This window comes from Alligator mississippiensis, chromosome 2 (assembly GCF_030867095.1).
Source record: "Alligator mississippiensis isolate rAllMis1 chromosome 2, rAllMis1, whole genome shotgun sequence".
Taxonomy (NCBI): domain Eukaryota; kingdom Metazoa; phylum Chordata; order Crocodylia; family Alligatoridae; genus Alligator; species Alligator mississippiensis.
In genome coordinates this window covers 287,086,996-287,101,847 of record NC_081825.1, presented here as the reverse complement: position 1 = coordinate 287,101,847, position 14,852 = coordinate 287,086,996, and the positions used below count along the sequence as shown (strand labels likewise).

At 46.0% G+C, this 14,852-nt stretch overlaps 1 protein-coding gene across 4 annotated transcripts in view; it reads right to left on the bottom strand.

Moving 5' to 3' along the window:
* Positions 1-14,852, bottom strand: part of TDRD9 (tudor domain containing 9) — a 154,817-nt gene that overhangs the window by 73,073 nt on the left and 66,892 nt on the right. For all 4 annotated transcript variants that reach the window (XR_002088404.2, XM_006258013.4, XM_059723275.1 and 1 more), the window contains 4 exons: positions 8,949-9,003; positions 8,650-8,734; positions 7,934-7,991; positions 7,024-7,128 (listed from right to left, as the gene is read on the bottom strand). Coding sequence is in view for 3 of the 4 variants with exons in the window: in XM_006258013.4 (XP_006258075.1) it covers positions 7,024-7,128; positions 7,934-7,991; positions 8,650-8,734; positions 8,949-9,003 (303 nt within the window). In the remaining variant the exon portion in view is untranslated. The remainder of the gene's footprint in view (positions 1-7,023; positions 7,129-7,933; positions 7,992-8,649; positions 8,735-8,948; positions 9,004-14,852) is intronic.

Below are 14,852 nucleotides of genomic sequence, written 5' to 3'. Positions count from 1 at the left end.
GAGCAGCAGAGTATAGACCCTGGACTTCACAAAAGCTGACTTTGCCTTGCTCAGGGAACTCATGGGCAGGATCCCCTGGGAGGCCAGGCTGAGGGGGAGAGGAGTCCAGGAGAGCCAATTGTATTTTGAAGACATCTTACTGAGGGCACAGGAACAAACCATCCCAATGTGCAGTAAGAATACCAAATGTGGCAAGCAACTAGCTTGGCTTAGCAGAGAACTCTTCCGTGAGCTTAAACACAAAAACGAAGCTTATAAGAAGTAGAAGCTTGGACAGATGACTAGGGAGGAGTGTAAGAATATTTCTCAGATAAGCAGGGATAAAATCAGGAAAGCCAAAGCACAACTGGGAGTTGCAGCCAGCAAGGGATGTGAAGGATAACAAGAAGGGTTTCTACAAGGAGGTTAGCAACAAGAGGAAGGCCAGGGAAAGTATGGGGGAATGGGGGAGGCAACCTAGTAGCAGAGGATGAGGATAAGGCTGAAATACTCAATACCTTTTTACCTAAGTCTTCACAGGCAAGGTCAGCTCCCTAAGTCTTCACAGGCAAGGTCAGCTCCCAGCCTACTGTAATGGGGAGTACAGTTTGGGGAGAAGGTGAACAGCCGTTGGTAGTGAAAGACCAGGGTAGGAACTATTTAGAAAAGTTGGACATATACAAGTCCATAGGGCCAGGGCCAGATGCAACGCATCTAAGAGTGCTGAGGGAGATGGCTGGTGCGGTTGCAGAGCCACTGGCCGTTATCTTTGAAAATTCATGGTGATCGGGGGAGGTTCCAGACAATTGGAAAAGGGCTCATCTTTAAAAAAGGGAAGAAGGAGGATCCAGGGAACTACGGATGAGTTAGCCTCACCTCAATCCCCAGAAAAATCATGGAGCAGGTCCTCAAAGAGTCCATTTCTAAGCACTTGGAGAAGAAAGTAATTAGAAACAGTCAGCATGGATTCACCAAGGCACATCATGCCTGAACAACCTGATGACATAACTGGCTCTGTAGATACAGTAAAAGCAGTGGGCATAATATACCTCAACTTTAGCAAGGGTTTTTGGTTGTAGCTGTGTTGGTCTAAGGATATAGGTAGGCAAGGTTCTTTGAGCAGATGCGAGATTTTTTATTAGACCAAGTGAGTAGTTGGAAAAATTGGGAAATTGCAGCCTAGACAATTTCACGGTCCGATTGCTGGGGAACTGGCTCTGTCAATGGACCCAGAGAGTGACAGTCGATAGAACTAAATCAACTTGGCGCACTGTAACAAGTGATGTCCCCCGTCCCAGGGCTCCATTCTCAGACCTGTACTCTTCAATGCATTTATAAATGATCTGGACTTGGGTGTTACTAGCAGACTGGCACCAAACTATGGAGAAGTGCAGCCACCCCAGAGGATAGGGGGCAATCCAGGCTGACCTCAACAGGCTTACAAGGTGGGATGGATCAAAACCTGATGGCATTCAACACTGAGAAATGCAAGGTGCTCTATCTTGGAAGAAAGAACCCACACCACACTTACAGGCTCAGCAGTGCTACGCTAGGTAGTACTGCGTCCGAAAAAGTCTTGGGGGTCATCACTGACAACAAGATGAACATGAGCCGCCATTGTGATGCCTCAGCTGGCAAAGCAAACAAAACTCTGGCCTGCATCTTCTGATGCATCTCAAACAAAACCCAGGAAACCATTCTCCCACTTGACTTGGCCTTGGTGAGACCACAGCTGGAATACTCTGCCCAGTTCTGGGCTCCGCAATTCAGAAAGGATGTGGAGAAGCTCAAGAGAGTCCAGAGGAAAGCCATGCGAATGATTAGAGGACAAGAGGACAAGCCTTATGAGGGGAGGCCGAGAGACATGGCACTCTTCAGCCTGGAGAAGCATAAGTTTAGGGGTGACTTGGTGGCCACCTATAGATATACAAGGGGTGTGCACCAGGAACTGGTAAAACGTTTGTTCACCAAAGCACCCCATGGGAAGACTAGGTCCAATGGTTACAAACTCTTGGAAGACCGTTTTAGGCTGGACATAAGGAAAAACTTCTTTACTGTCTGAGTCCCCAGGGCCTGGAATAAACTCCCCCCCCAGAAGTGGTACAGGCACCTACTCTGGATTTCTTTAAGAAATGCTTGGATGCCTATTTTGCTGGAATCATTTGACCCAGGGGGCTGGACCCAATGATCTTGCAAAATCCCTTCCAGCCCTAATGTCTATCAAATCCATGAAACTTCATCTAAGAGTGCAGAAGGAGATGGCTAAAGTCATCATGGGACCTCTGCTGAAACTTGTCCAAAACTCGTGGTGCTCGGGGGAGGTCCCTGAAGACTGGAAGAGAGTCAATGTTGTGTCCATCTTCAAGAAGGGGAGGAGAGAGGACCCAGGCAACTATAGGCTAATTAGCCTATTTTCTAATCCAGGCAAACTCCTGGAAAAATTCATCAAAGAATCTATGTGTGATGAGGATTCTGAACAACAGCCAGCATGGCTTCATCGTAGGCAGGTCTTGTCTTACCAATCTCATCTCCTTCTATAACCAGGTAACTCACCACTTGGATAAGAGAGAGGAGGTTGACATTGCCCTGGAAATCTTCAAGAGGAGATTGGATGGTTACCTCGCTGGGATCACCTGACCCCAGGGGTCTTTCCTGCTTAGTGCAGGGGGGCTGGACCCAATGATTTTTCAAGGTCCCTTCCAGCCCCTTACAATCTATGAATCTATGGATGGTGGGATGGACTGCACCCTCAGCAAGTCTGCAGATGACACCAAGCTGGGGGGAATAATAGGTATGCTAGAGAGTAGGGCTAGAATTCAGAGTGACCTAGACAAACTGGAGGACTGGGCCAAAAGAAATCTCCTGAAGTTCAACAAGAATGAGTGCAAAGTCCGGCACTTAGGATGGAACAATCCCATGCACTGCTACAGGCTTGGGACCAACTGGATAGGCAGCAGCTCTGCAGAAAAGGACTGGGATTACAGTGGACAGTAAACTAGATATGAGTCAGCAGCATGGCCTTGTTGCCAAGAAGGCTAACATTATATTGGGCTGCATTAGTAGGAGTGCTGCCAGCAGATCAAGGGAAGTAATTATTCCCAACTATTCTGCACTGGTGAAGCCACATCTAGAGTACTGTGTTTAGTTTTGGGGCCCCACTATAGAAAAGTTGGAGAGAGTTTAGTGGAGGTGTAGCAAAACCCCCAGTTGTTTTTTTTTCTTTTAAAATGCATTCCCTCCCCTTCCCCAACCATTTCTGACTTTGTCTCTCCCTCTCTATTCCCTATAGATAAGTATAAGTAAACCAAGATGTAGGATAAGCTTTAACATTTCATTTTAGGTAGTAAATTTTATTTCTCTCCCCTCTGCAAATAAGTGCCCTGCTATTTTGATATAGATATCCACTGTTTTATAAGTGACAATTATTATGTTCGTGTTGATTGTTTTACTGCTTCTATATTGTGTGATTACTGTTTTAGGCCTATATATGTAAGTTAGCATAAGTCATGTCAAGCCTCCATCTTATCCCCATGCCCGTTGTGTAACCTATGACTCATACTACCCCTCCTATGTAATTTGGTTCCTGAATGAAAGGGGATGAATGAGGGTGCTTGAGAGACAATGGCAGTAGGTCTAAAAATAACTCCTGAATGACTGAACTATCAACACCAATACCTCGACCAAGGACCCAGCCATTGGAACCACCCTCAGCATTCAAGAAACAAAAGATGCGGCAATCCACCATTGTGCCAGAGCTGCATATGCTCAGTAAGAACACCTGGAACCCTCTGGAACAGGACTGGCACTGCCTGGACACGGCCTCCCATAGGAGATCAGAGGTAGTCTACCCCATAGAAAGGGGTAGTGAAGACTGACTCCTTGGGATGCCCTCTCCATCTGAACCAGCACCATGCCACACCAGTATCCACCCAGAGGCCCTGCTGGCGACCCCCCCTCCAGACAACACCTACTGGACAAAAACCCCTTTCCAGCCTGGATAGGTAACTATCACCCCCAGCCCCTCTTCAACCAAAGATTTGGACTGTTTCTCTTCCCTACCTGGACTCCAACCTTTCCACTGAGTCTTTCTCCTGCTACCGTTGTTTCGTAGTAGGTAGGGTCAGAAGGGACCTGAGCAGATTATCAAGTCTAACCCCCCGCCATGGGCAGGAAAGAATGCTGGGCTAGCCTCCTTTTGAAGACCCCCAGGGTAGGAGCGAGTACCACTTTCCTTGAAAGTTGGTTCTATTGTGAGTGCGTGTGCATGTGTGTCAACCAATAACTTCATGGGGCTGTGTAGTGTGTTGTCTGTTTAATAAAACTGTTATTTGGACCCCTGAGTTGGGTTTTGCTTTACTACGGTTCCAGCCCTGCTCCAATCTCTGCTCCTCGCCCCTCTAACTTCTGTATCATTTCTCCCTCTCCTGCTTCTGGCTCACCACCACCTTCAACACCTGTCCTGAGCTCCTCTCTGCCTGCAAACCCCGTTTCTTTGCCACTGTCTTATCCCCACTGCCTTTTCCCCTAAGCAACCAGGTTTCTGCCTCACTTTCTTTCCTGGCTGTCTCCTCCTTGCCACCACTTATCTGTCCCCACCCCCCAATCCCTCACCTGTCAGCCTCAGTTTCCAGCCCCAAGCTCCCAAGTTTCTGCCTCTCTCTTTCCTGGCTGTCTCCTCCTTGCCACCAAGCTTTTCCCCTTGCACCAGTGACCTCAAATAACCCTGGGGCCACTTGACCTTAAGTAACCCCAAGCCTCAGTTCCTCAACCAGTTTCTCTCTAGTTCACCGGTTCTAATCCCAGTTCTGGCAACTTTCACTCCCTACACTTTAACTCTCTCTCACCTTAACCTTCCCCCAAGTATCCCAGGTACCCCAAGCACATACATACATACTGTACCATCCAAGTTAGGAACTTGCCTGTGTGTGTAGGTGGGTTGTATGTGTGTGAACTGGTGAGAGAGAGAGAGAGAGAGTGTGTGTATATATGTCATTGTCTGCATGATATACAAATAAGTGATCTGTGTATGTGTACCAAGTGTGCGGGTATGGACAATTTTTTTTTCTCTAACTTTTGGGGTGTATAGTGTATGTGCTTGAATTGGTGGTAGGTATGCATGTGCCTAGACTTGGGGGGGGGGGGGGGCCGCGCACGCGCGCACACTTAATTGATTTGTGTGTTTGTATATTTGCAATTGTGTCACACCCTCCTACCTAACAGCGCAATATTGAGATCCTGACAGTTGGCCTGAACCCTCAGGGCAACAGAGGGCAATGAAAATGGTTCAGGGCTGAGGCACGTGATTTATGAGGAGAGGCAGAGGGAACTGGGCTTATTTAGTCTGGAGAAGAGAAGACTTGAGGGGGGAACTGACAGCAGCCTTTAACCACCTGAACGGGGGTTCCAAAGAGGATGGAGCTAGACTGTTCGCAGTGGTGTCTGATGACAGAACAAGGAGCGATGGTCTTAAGTTGCAACAAGGGACATTTAAGTTGGATATTAGGAAAAAAAAAAACCTCTCTCTAGGAAGCACTGGAACAGGTTACCCAGTGAGGTGGTGGAATCTCCATCCTTGGAGGCTTTTAAAGCCCAGCTTGACACAGCCCTGGCTGGAATTATCTAGTTGAAGATGGTTCTGCTTGCAACAGGGGGTTGGGACTAGATGACCTTCTGGGGTCTCTTCCAACCCTAATTTTCGATGATTCTATGATCTACATTGTTGTGGCTCTTTCCCTGACTTAAACCATAAAGAAAATAAGGTCCTCCTTCATGGACCAAGACAAATCCTCTTCATTACATGCATGTATATGTAACAGCATACACTACCAGAGGCATAACAGTCAAATGTCTGAAGATGTTGATAAAACACTAATAGCCCATCTGATGCTAGTGCTTTTCCCTTCTTCACTTCATTCATAGAATTTAATAAGACGAAATATTATTTGAATAATACTGACTAGCACCACAACTGAAAGGGACCTAGGGGTAATAACAGACCATAGTATGAACATGAGCTGTCAATGCAATGCTGCAGCCAGCAGAGTAAACAATACTCTGGCATGCATTAACCAATGCATCTCAAGCAAAACCAAGGAAGTGATTCTTCTACTTTACTCAGCATTGGTGAGACCACAGCTGGAGTACTGCATCTAGTTCTCGGTGTCAAACTTCAACAAGGACATGGGAAAGCTTGAGAGGGTCCAGAGAAGAGCCACCAGTATGATCAGAGACTTGCAAGGCACCTTACGAGGAAAGGTGGAGGAACCTGGGACTCTTCAGCCTGGAAAAGCAAAGGTTGAGAGAAGACTTGGTAGCAGCCTACTGCTGTATCAGGGAAATACATCAAGGGCTCAGCGAACAACTGTTCACCATGGTACCCTTGGGGAAAACCAGGAGTAATGGCCACAAACTCCTGGAAGACCATTTCAGGCTTAACACTAGGTAAAACTTCTTCATAGGCAGAGTGTCCAGACTGTGGAATAAACTCCCTCCAGAGGTGGTGCAACACATACCCTGGAAATCTTCAAGAGGAGAGTGGACAATTAATTCACTAAGGCCACCCACACTCAGTTGTCTTTCCTGCCTAGTGCAGGGGGGCTGGATCCGATAATCTGCAAGGTCCCTTCCAGCCCCTTATAATCTATGAATCTATGCATAATTTGCAGTGTTTTAAGATAATATACATGATTATCATAGAATAAATACTTTAAGTAACAAGAAATATCTCCTGGGAAAATGTGAACAATTTACCATACAAGTGGTTGGCATCTTTTTAGGCTGTGGGAGGGACTGACCCAGTTTGGGGTAGAGCCAATAAGCAGGTGCTAGGAGCAATCTGCTGTTGGCTCTCATCCCTGCAGTAGCATGGGGAGAACGCCTGCAGCCAAAGCCCCACACCCATGGGCCACAGCTTGCTGAACCCTGAACTATAGGATAAAAGAAGGTGGGGATTTATCACGGGTCTGCTACATAACTCGCCCTCTTTTCCTTGAAGTCTCAAAAGCAACATGGAAATTCCTATGGAAACAACTATTGTTACCTTACCTTTTCTCTGATTACAATTAGTCTGAGAAGCCCAGCAAAGTCTCAGGCTCTGATATTTAGTGTCTTCATCACAAACCAGTGTTCTGGTCAAACAGAAATCAATAACTGCAAATTTTAAAACATACAATACATTAATTAATTAAAGTACTGCAGAGGGGAGTGATTTGTACAATGCAGACACCGGTTGGTTTTGTGAAGCCACAAAGGGAAATCTCAAACAAAAAACTAATGTCTTCAAAGAAGGTGGGGTAACTACATATGTAAAATTGCACTTGATACCTGAAGTACATGACTCCAAACTGAGATTTAGGTGCTTATATAAAATATAATAGAAACTTAATGCATATTGAAGTATAAACATACAAAAGGCTTCTGTATTTGGATGTTCTTCCTGATTGAGTTCTTTCATATGAAAATTTGCTTCTTAAAAATATATGGGGAACTGGGTTGACCGGATGATAATGTTACATTTGTGTCTTTGCATTTCCTTTGGTATTTGTAATCAAATACTGGCAACCCTCCCCCACCCCCTGTTCTGCAATCATGGTCTCTCATAAATATTCTGCTCCAAGTTACTAAGTTTTAAAGACAAACTGGTTGAGTTTGTGGTGCTTAATGTCTCAATAGTAAGCTGGGTGCTTAATGTATCAATAGTACCAGACACTTTTTCTACAGCATTTTTTGCCAGAGTATATCAATATTTTATCCTATTAATAATCAGAGGTTGAAAGGAACACCCATACTTTGAGGTAGAGGGCTAGGAATCTTATTGACAAAATAGCTGCTGCACACAGCGAACAGGATGATGAAGACCTTTTTTAGTTAATGATGCGGGGGGAGAAATGTATACAGGTACAAAGCAAGAAAATATTGCACACATATATTCCTACTTATTATGTAGAAGACTCACCATATTTAACATCAGGCACTGTTAAAGAACTCTCAGCTATGTTTGTAGACAGAATAATCTAGTTAAAGTGCAAAAAGGGGGGAAAAAGTAAGCATGCAAAGCAGAATCTACTCATAATTATGCATATATTTAGATGGAAGAAGTCCAACTCCCTCTGGGCAAATTCTGAAGAGTCATATTTTATGTCCAGACATCAAATGGTGTTACAGGATTTAATTTTTCTTTTTCTAGATGTTTTCATTACTATAGCACTCCACCACTAGAAAAGAACCTGATAGTTTCTTGGTACATATATTTACTGCTATAGCACCATAATACTCTTACCAAATCTGGAAAACAAAACAAACAAGATTCTAAACTGAGCGAATACAGAACACCATCCAGCAGAGCATGCACAATGCTGGTGAACTCTTCTTCCCACATAGAATATTACTGGCATCCATGTGCAGGACATTATTCACTGTTGTCTTGAAAGATCAGAACAATACACTTTTAGGTATGCACATTTCTTCACTTCCTATATAGTGTACGGCCTCTCTGTCTGTCTGTGGCCAGCAAACTATGGCCACGGCTGTAAATTGAGGGATGATTTCTTACCCTAGTAGAAAGTCGTCAGTTGACATCTAAACAAAACTGGAATATGGTACATGTTTTTTCACCAAAATTATCTTCTGTTTTTATTTTTTTTAAATATCTATGGTTTAATATTTGTGTACCTTTCTGTAGCCAGGAACAGGAGTCAAAAACACATTATTCTGTTCTTCTAAAGTCACACTTGAATGGACTGGATATACTTGCAGCCTACACAAAATGTAATTGGTGAAATATTTGTATAGTGCCCCACAGCAATACTAAAATATTTAAAGGCATAATCACCTGATACATATCTTTTGGGACTGGAACTGACATAGCTGAAGGATTAAAGTTGTACTTAACAAATTTAATATAATCACAATAGAATTAAGCATATAGAAATACTTGAGTGGTTATTTTATTACTGGTTATTTCAACTCACCTTTTGTGAACCATGTTTGAGAGAAGCTCATGCATATAATGTATCTCAGCCAAACCTAAAGGAAAAATAACCAACTAAGTGAAAAAAAATCCTCACAGAACCAAACAAATTAATGATTTTTATTCTAAAAGCAATTCGCATTTCTGTTGGAGTTCCCAATTCTATTTATTTTCACTGTTTCATACACAATTACAGTATGAGGAGTTAAAAAGCAAAGCACTGCACAGTGCTCTAGTGAGAAGCAGAAGAGAATTTATCCTACAATTGCAGCACTGGATTACCACGGGCTGTGTTGAGTCCAGACATGTGAAATGGGAACAGGAAGACTATCTCCCCTTGTTTTTAATGATCCTCTTGCTGGATCCAAGCCAGGGAGAGGAGGAGAATGCTGAACAATTTCAATTCAGAGGGGACGAGAAGCAGATCTGCAAAGGAAGGGGGCAAGGGAGAAAGAAAAAAAATATGGACTAGGAAGGGGGAAGAAGGCAGGCATGATTGGTAAGAAATGAGACTAACGGTAGACTGGATGAAGAGTAGGGGCTATGTGACAAGGCATGGTGGGAGAATTGAGACTGGATGGGCAAAAGGTACTGAGTAGTAAGGAACAGCAGAGATGCACAGGACCCTGAAACTGAAGAAACAGCCCCTGGTGAGAGTTTAAGATCAAGAGTCTACAGGAATAGCAAATGTGGGCAGGGGACAAACAAACCAATATCTGGGAGACAATCTGGTGGCAGGAAAGAGAGACTACTGTGAAGAGCAAAATGACACAATATAGGCTATCTTTCAGAATAGGGCTGGGATAAGGAGTCACTGTAATGGAAGACACAGGCCTGATTCAAGGACTGACTGGAGAGGAGGGGACACAAATTTGAAAGGAGCAACCGTACCTTGCTTCTGCCCCTGGACTCTAATAGTAAGATTTCCAATTCCTTCACTGCCAGAAAATATCAATGGCAAGGGAGATTATGGCCCTGAGTGCTGGTTCCACCAGTAGATGGATGGTAACCTACTAATCCTTTAGTTAGTCCATGAGCACAAGTGATATAAGTCTGTGTGGCAGATTTAAATGCTCAGCTTTACTGAACAGAGTGCTGAGATTAGGAATTGATGATACAGGTGTCAATATGTCACAGTGGAATCTGCCGTTCCAGGTGCCTAAAAAACAAATAAGCAATCAACTAGGCACAGGTGGTCATTAATTTATGTTCTTCATTTTCTGGGCATCTCAGAGGCATAGTGATCTCACTGAGCATCCAGGGCAGGAGTATTCCAACCACTGTAGAAGTGAGTGAGTAGAAGGGAAAGCTTACCTTCCTGGGCTACTGCTGCCACTGCTATAGCAGCATCAGCTCTGCTCTGGCAGCAGCAACTCTGTGACCAGGCTCCCTGGGGGCCAAACCCTGTGCACTGTTTGCTCTCTCCCATCCCCTCCCCTTCCACACATCACGATATCATAAGCAGGGCTGTGCATACTCTGGCAAAGGCTCCCAGGTTGGGGGAGGAGAGCAGGGGGAAGGGGGAGCAGCATTCCACTTAACCTCTGCCCCCTGGATATGCTGCTTGGTGAAGTGCTGCCTTGCCCTGCCTAGAACCTATGGCCCGGCAGGGGCAGCACAGGGCTGCCCACGATGTGGCAAAGGCTCCCAGAGGCAATTCTGGCATCTACTCATAGCCAGCACCCAGGGCTCGTATCCTGCTTGCCCCATCCTCATTATGTAACTAAGGTGTCTGACTTGAGGCTTAGGTCTGACTTACAGATAAGACACAGCACTAACAGTTCTAGCTGGAGTCAATGGGAGCCATGCTTTAAAAATCTGAAGTATTGTTTTTAACTCATCTTATGGTCTCTTCATTTTTTATAGGAGCTGTAGCAAATGCTTCTTGAAAATAAGTCATTTTCACCTATCTGCAGACCTGTTTGCAACAAATGCGTATACATCCACAAACTTTAAAATTGGTATATGCTGAAAACTGCTCTTGATGTTTTCCAAAAGAGGGTGTGCTGCCAAGTTTAAACAGAGGTAACTGAGAAAATAAATTTTAGTGAAAAATTATGGATGCGGTCCTCCAATCAATTTGAGTTTGACACCTTTGCTTTTGATGGCTGACAGGAAGCCCTATCCCTGTGGAGAAAAAGACTGAAGAATCCTGACTGACCTGATCCAGCTGAACAGTGATCGTAATACTGCCCTCTCAAACTTTACGCTTCCTGGCTGCTAGGTTGTTGATTCTCAAAAGATGGAAAGCTAGTGGCCTTGCTGGCAATGAGAAAGTCTCTTTAAACAGCATCTTTCTGTTATACATAATGATGTATTTGTGTTCCTCTTCCACATAAAATACTGTGAACTGGTCTGATTGCTACAGGTCCAGGATATTTATGAGTCATGTTATTTTTAAGAACAGACTCTTGACAATTCAGCTGGCTCCATTTCCTTGATTCAAGCCATTGTCTACGGGTCAATACAGGGTATACTGTGACCACTTTTCTGCCGCTTATTTTATGTTTTGTAGAACAGACCAACCTTAGCCAGGATAAAAATGCCTTCAGGTGAAGTCTACCAAACAGCATCATATAAGTGCAAGCTGCCATGTGGCCCATCACTCAGAGGTGTGTGCACAATTTGATAATGGCTAGAAGTGATTGCAGTGATCAGAAATTGTCTTCAGGGAGATATGTCTTTGCTGACAGGGAGTGAAAGCTTCTATAAATTCTATCATCTGTGATAGAATAAGGAATGATTTTCTGTAGTTTACTAAGGGGTATAACTGGCTAAAGAGCTGAAGAGCACAGTTCAGAGCTGCAGAGATCACCTACTGGGCTGCCGACCTTTTATTAACAGTGATTACCTTGGGTCAACGCAGATGCCTTGTCCTCTCAAATGTGTTCCCAGCACATTAAATAAACATTATTTAAAAATTATCAGCATGGTGAAGAAACTGAATGGTGGTACTTAGCACTGACAGACATAGGCTTCCCTATGAATAGCAAATGCTTAGTATGCCCAGATCTGGACCATGCTGCCCCCAACCAGCCATGTATGCCAGGATTGGGCTCCGCAACCCAGGACCACAACCCACCCACACTGAGATTGGGGCCCTGCGTGCCAGGTTTAGGGCCCTGGGCCCCATGACCCTGAACAACACCCTTGTGCTGAGATTAGAGCCCCCAGACTCCATACCACTTCCAACTGTCCCCTCCTTACACTAAGATTAAGGCCCCAGACCCTGTGCTCCCTCTGTCCAGCCCTACATGTTGGGATCAGGGCTCTAGGGCCCCACATCACTGCCACCCAGCCCCATGAGGAGAGTCAGCCTCTGAAGCATGTGCCACCTTCCACTGGGATCTGGGCTCCAGGGCCCCATGCCACCTTGTATGCCAGATCTATAGTGTAGGGCCATGGACCCATAGGGAGCCCTGGAAGTATGCACCCCACAAACTGACAGCCATAAAGCATGATGGAAACAATATTATCATCCTGGATCAGATATGCCATAATACATTTTCAATGTTCTCAGATACAAGGCAGGACAGAGAGCCACCCTCTTAAGGATAAGGAAATACTTGGAGTAGAAGTCCCCCCTCCTCTCTGCTCCAGAGGTACCTCTTCGGGAAAAGCAGAGATATAACATCCTATTTAGATTAGCATCTATGAGAAGGGTACAAACAAGAGTGAGTAAAAAGGGAGCTAGAAAGAGAGTAATAACTGAAACTGGGCAGCATAGCCATGTGCCATGACCCACCTGTCTGTCAAGAAAAAAATGGCATCAAAAGAGGAAGAGGTTTTTTGTTGACAGGTTTGACTGTGGTTCTCAGCAGTTATATCAAATCTGCTATCTAAAAGCAGGTAAATGACTGACATTAGAAGAAAAATGAGGAAAACATTTGAAACACCTCCTGCTAGCCGGATGTCGAAGGGTCTAGTTTTGCAAGCAGGAAGATGTTCTCTGCCTAGATTACCTCTGATTTTTAAGAGCATGTAATTTGCAGCTGACGTACAAATGCCTTGTGGATACTGTAGAGTCCTTGAAGGAGTACAACACTTCACCAATGTACATGCTCAGCAGTTCCACTCTCTCCAATAATAAATCAACTATCTGTTGCATCTCTTTGGAGATGCACGTGGGTTGCAGCCATGATGCACTCTGCATGGTCAAAGTGGTGGTCAGAGACTTTGTTGTATTACCGCATCTAATGCGCCCACAGCCACCTTGAAGGAACACTAGCCTTTGCAGGCAGCAGGGGACAGAGGTGGCAGCAGCTGTAGCTTCAACTCCAAGCCAGTGTTGGGACTGCAGCCACCTGTCCCTGCCCCTTTCTTCTACTCAAATCCAAGACAAAAGGCTCCCTGCCCTCATGTTGAATGAGGGGGAAGTCTGTCCAGGATTTTCATAAATACAGTACTTGGCAAGGAGAGCATGGCATTTTGTAATGCAAGGACTAGGTCATCCTCTCAGAAAAAATCCACTATTTTGGGATTAGATCCATAGGTGGCAGAAAGGGGGTGCTAACAGGGCACAGGCCCCCAAATGGAGAGCAGCAGCAGGCATAGCCTTATGGCAGCCTGGCCACAGGCTGCTGCAGCAAAGCAGGGGAGGGGTGGGCACACTCGGATACCCTGTGCACTCGCAGCTGGCCCAGCCACACTTAGGTAGGTAAGTTTCTTTTAATTTTCTTTCTTTATCACCCTGGGCTTGGGGAGGGGGGGGGAGAGCAGATTGAGACCAGCCCCCAGAGTGCAAGAGAGTGCAGTAGGGGCAGGGCAAATCATTCACCCTTGCCTCTGCCCTGCTCCCTGTTGTACTCCGGAGACTGTCCCATGACCCAGCCAGGGCACTGCTCACCATGAATGGAGCCCCAGCCAGACCAGGTCATAGGACAAAATCTAAGCCCAGCGGTTCATCCAGGGGTGTGGGCAGGCAGCTCACGCCGCTGCGCACCATGGGGAGCCAAGCAGAGGAAGGGGAGTTCCACCCCACTCTCAGCTCCACACCCCTGGATGAGCCACTGGGCTCCGACTGCCCCATGACCTGGCCTGGCCAGGACCCCATTCACAGCGAATCGGGTCCTGGGACAACCGGAGCCCAGTGGTTCCTCCAGACATGCAATGATGGACAGCCAAGGGAGGGTGGGGAGCATGTGGTCCCCTGATCTTTGCACTGGGCAAGGGTAGGCTGCAGCTGTGAGCTGCGCTCTGCTCCTTGCCTCGCTGCAGCTCCTTTGAAAGTGGTTCAGCGCGATGCCATGTGCCTCACTGCCCAGCCCGCTCAGCAGCAGGATGCACATGGCGCCTGACACTTTCAAAGCAGCAGGAACAAGGAGGCACAGAGGCAAGGAGCCCTCTGGCCCAGCGGTGCAGCTGAGGCTGGCTCTGCTTTGACCCTCGGCTCTGGGCTCCTCCAGGTAGTGTGTGGCCAGGGCCAGGAGGCAGCCGGGGCTGGGGGCCAATGCAGCCGGGGTCAGCCCAGCATGGTGCCAGGCAACGCCAGTCCTCCCCTGTGGCCATTTCCACCCCCCTGCAGACTTTCTCATGGGGGGGGGGGGGGGGGGGGGGGAAGAAGGCATGTGTGCGCACGCATGCTCAGCCCCCCAAAAAATGTTTTTTCTTCCTCCACCTATAATTGGATCCTTCTTTCTTTGAGGGTACTGTTCACTCATTTTGAATTTTCATGCACCACAGGCAGTTTTGCAGTGGTTAGTATGTGAAGAATCATTCATATCTTTTCTATAGCATTTATTACTGCTTCTCTGCCTTTCTGGCTCTGGGGACAGAGGCAGCTGTCTTGGTGATAATACCTTTACTAGACCCTAGATGCCATCACTGATGCTGGGATAGGCTGGGATGCTGGAAGCATCCACTACTGAAAGTATCAGAAAAGACATCACTACAGAGGATAGATTAT